At 44.0% G+C, this 2,629-nt stretch overlaps 1 protein-coding gene across 2 annotated transcripts in view; it reads left to right on the forward strand.

The window, feature by feature from the left end:
• Positions 1-2,629, forward strand: part of LOC122557989 (carnitine O-palmitoyltransferase 1, liver isoform-like) — a gene marked incomplete in the record, with an annotated part of 56,366 nt that extends 53,737 nt beyond the window's left edge. For both annotated transcript variants that reach the window (XM_043706290.1, XM_043706291.1), the window contains 1 exon segment: positions 2,166-2,629. In XM_043706290.1, coding sequence (XP_043562225.1) covers positions 2,166-2,252 — 87 coding nt within the window.

The following is a 2,629-nucleotide window of genomic DNA, read 5'->3' on the forward strand; positions in this document are numbered from 1 at the left end:
ACCATTGTCTGTCATCTCTCTCTCTCCTCCACTGTCACTTTCCCTGCTCTCTCTCTCTCTTTCTCTCTCTCACACACACACAGACTGTCACCTTCACTGTCTCCATTTCTCTCTCCTCCATCATGTCACCATTCATAGAGTCACAGAGGTGTACAGCATGGAAACAAGCCCTTCGGTCCAACTCGTTCATGCCGATCAGATATCCGAAATTAATCCAGTCCCTTTTGCCAGCACTTGGCCCATATCCCTTTAAAACCTTCCTGTTCATATATCCATCCAGATACCTTTTAAATATTACAAATTACATAACACCAGGTTATAGTCCAACAGGTATAATTGGAAGCACTAGCTTTCAGAGCGCCGTTCCTTCATCAGGTGGTAGTGGAGTACACAATTGTAAGGCACAGAATTTATAGCAAAAGTTTACAGTGTGATGTAACTGAAATTATACATTGAAAAACACCTTGACTTGTTTGGTAATTCTCTCATCTGTTAGAATGACTGTGATAGTTTCACTTCTTTCATATGTAAATCACAAAACGTTTTTTAAAAGTTACATTCTCGGGTTAACTGTAACAATTGGTGTCAGCGCAGATAAGATGTTGAAGGTGTTCACATACCCACATACACATATACGTTTGTGGGGTGAATTTGTACTTGCAGTTATATAGTACTTTGCTCAGAAACTGCATGAATCCATGTAAGACTGTTAACTCACCTTTTTAGGTTAGAATCAGTCTAAACATTATGACATAGACAGGGAACGCAGGGGGCTAACACCTTCAACATCTTATCTGCGCTGACACCAATTGTTACAGTTAACCCGAGAATGTAACTTTTAAAAAACGTTTTGTGATTTACATATGAAAGAAGTGAAACTATCACGGTCATTCTAACAGATGAGAGAATTACCAAACAATCAAGGTATTTTTCAATGTATAATTTCAGTTACATCACACTGTAAACTTTTGCTATAAATTCTGTGCCTTACAATTGTGTACTCCACTACCACCTGATGAAGGAGCAGCGCTCCGAAAGCTAGTGCTTCCAATTAAACCTGTTGGACTCTAACCCACTGTTGTGATTTGTAACTTTGTACACCCCAGTCTAACACCAGCAGCTCCAAATCATGACTTTTAAATGCTGTAATTGTACCAGCCTCCTCCACTTCCCCTGGCAGCTCATTCCATACATGCACCACCTTCTGCGTGAAAACATTGCCCCTTAGACCCCTTTTATATCTTTCCCCTCTCACCCTAAACCTATGCCCTCTAGTTCTGGTCTCCCCACCTCAGGGAAAAGACCTTGTCTATTTATCCTATCCATGCTCCTCATGATTTTATAAACCTCTATAAGGTCACCCCTCAACCTCTGATGTTCCAGGAAAAACAGCCCCAGCCTATTCTGCCTCTCCCTATAACTCAAACCCTCCAACCCTGTCAAAATCCTTGTAAATCTTTTCTGAACCCTTTTAAGTTTCACAACACTCTGCCTATAGGAGAGGACCAGAATTGCACATAATATTCCAAAAGTGGCCTAACCAATGTCCTGTACAGCCGCAACATGACATTCCAACTCCTATACCCAATCCTCTGACCAATAAAAGAAAGCATAGTAAATGTCTTCTTCACTATTCCTCTCTGCCACACTGTCATCTTATCTCCCTATGTCTCTCCTCCACGGTCTATCACCCTCTCCATATTTCTCTCCTCTGTCACACTCCTTTTCCTCTCTCTCCTCCAGTGTCTGTCACCCTTCCGCTTTCTCCTCCACTTTCCTAACCCTACATCCCTCTCTTACTACTTTCTCCTCCACTGTCAACTTCCTCTTGTTCTCCACCAATATCTGTCACCCTCCCTCCCTCCTCTATCACCCTTTATCACTCTTCCACTATCACACACCTTCCCTCTCTTTCCTCCAATATTTGTCACCCTCCCTCCTCCTCTTTCCTCCCTGTCATTTTCTCTCTCTCTCTCCTGTGCTGAAACTCTCCCACGTTCTCTCTTCTCCACTATATGTCATGCTCTCTTCTTCCTTTGCACTCAGACCTGGGGGAAATGGATGTAGTCAGTGAACCCAGATAGGGTTTGGGGTATACAAACTGGTGTTTTGATGACCTGAGCACTCTGGGAGACAATGTTGTGACTGCTTTTCTTTGCCTTTAGGATTCTCATCGCTTTGGTAAGCATTTCCAACAATCTATGCTCGATATCCTGACCCTGTTCAACTTGAACAACAGGCCCAGCCAGTAACATTAACCACAGCAGTGGCTACAGCTCACCCCAGAGCAACTTTCAGAAGTGTGGCACAGAACGATTTGACGACTGGCATCTTGGCATCACTCTTCCCCTTTGCCACTCTTCCCTGAGCGGCCATTCTGGGTGGATTATTTTGTCTGTCTTTGTAATTTCAAAGACCACGAAGGCTGGACTGAACTGAGGATGGTTGTGGGGGTGGGAAGTGAGGGGAAAACAGCCCTGCCCTCTTTTCGAGCTGGTGGGGTTGGGGTGCAATTGTGTGGAGTCTCACCCGAGATAGATAGTGCACAGGGTAAGGGAAGTGCGGTCAATGAGTCTTGTTTCCCAACCTCGCCCCCATTGTCGTAATTAAAGAGAGCTTCTTCACCTTG

This window comes from Chiloscyllium plagiosum, chromosome 16 (genome assembly GCF_004010195.1).
Source record: "Chiloscyllium plagiosum isolate BGI_BamShark_2017 chromosome 16, ASM401019v2, whole genome shotgun sequence".
In the NCBI taxonomy this organism is placed as follows: Eukaryota; Metazoa; Chordata; class Chondrichthyes; order Orectolobiformes; family Hemiscylliidae; genus Chiloscyllium; species Chiloscyllium plagiosum.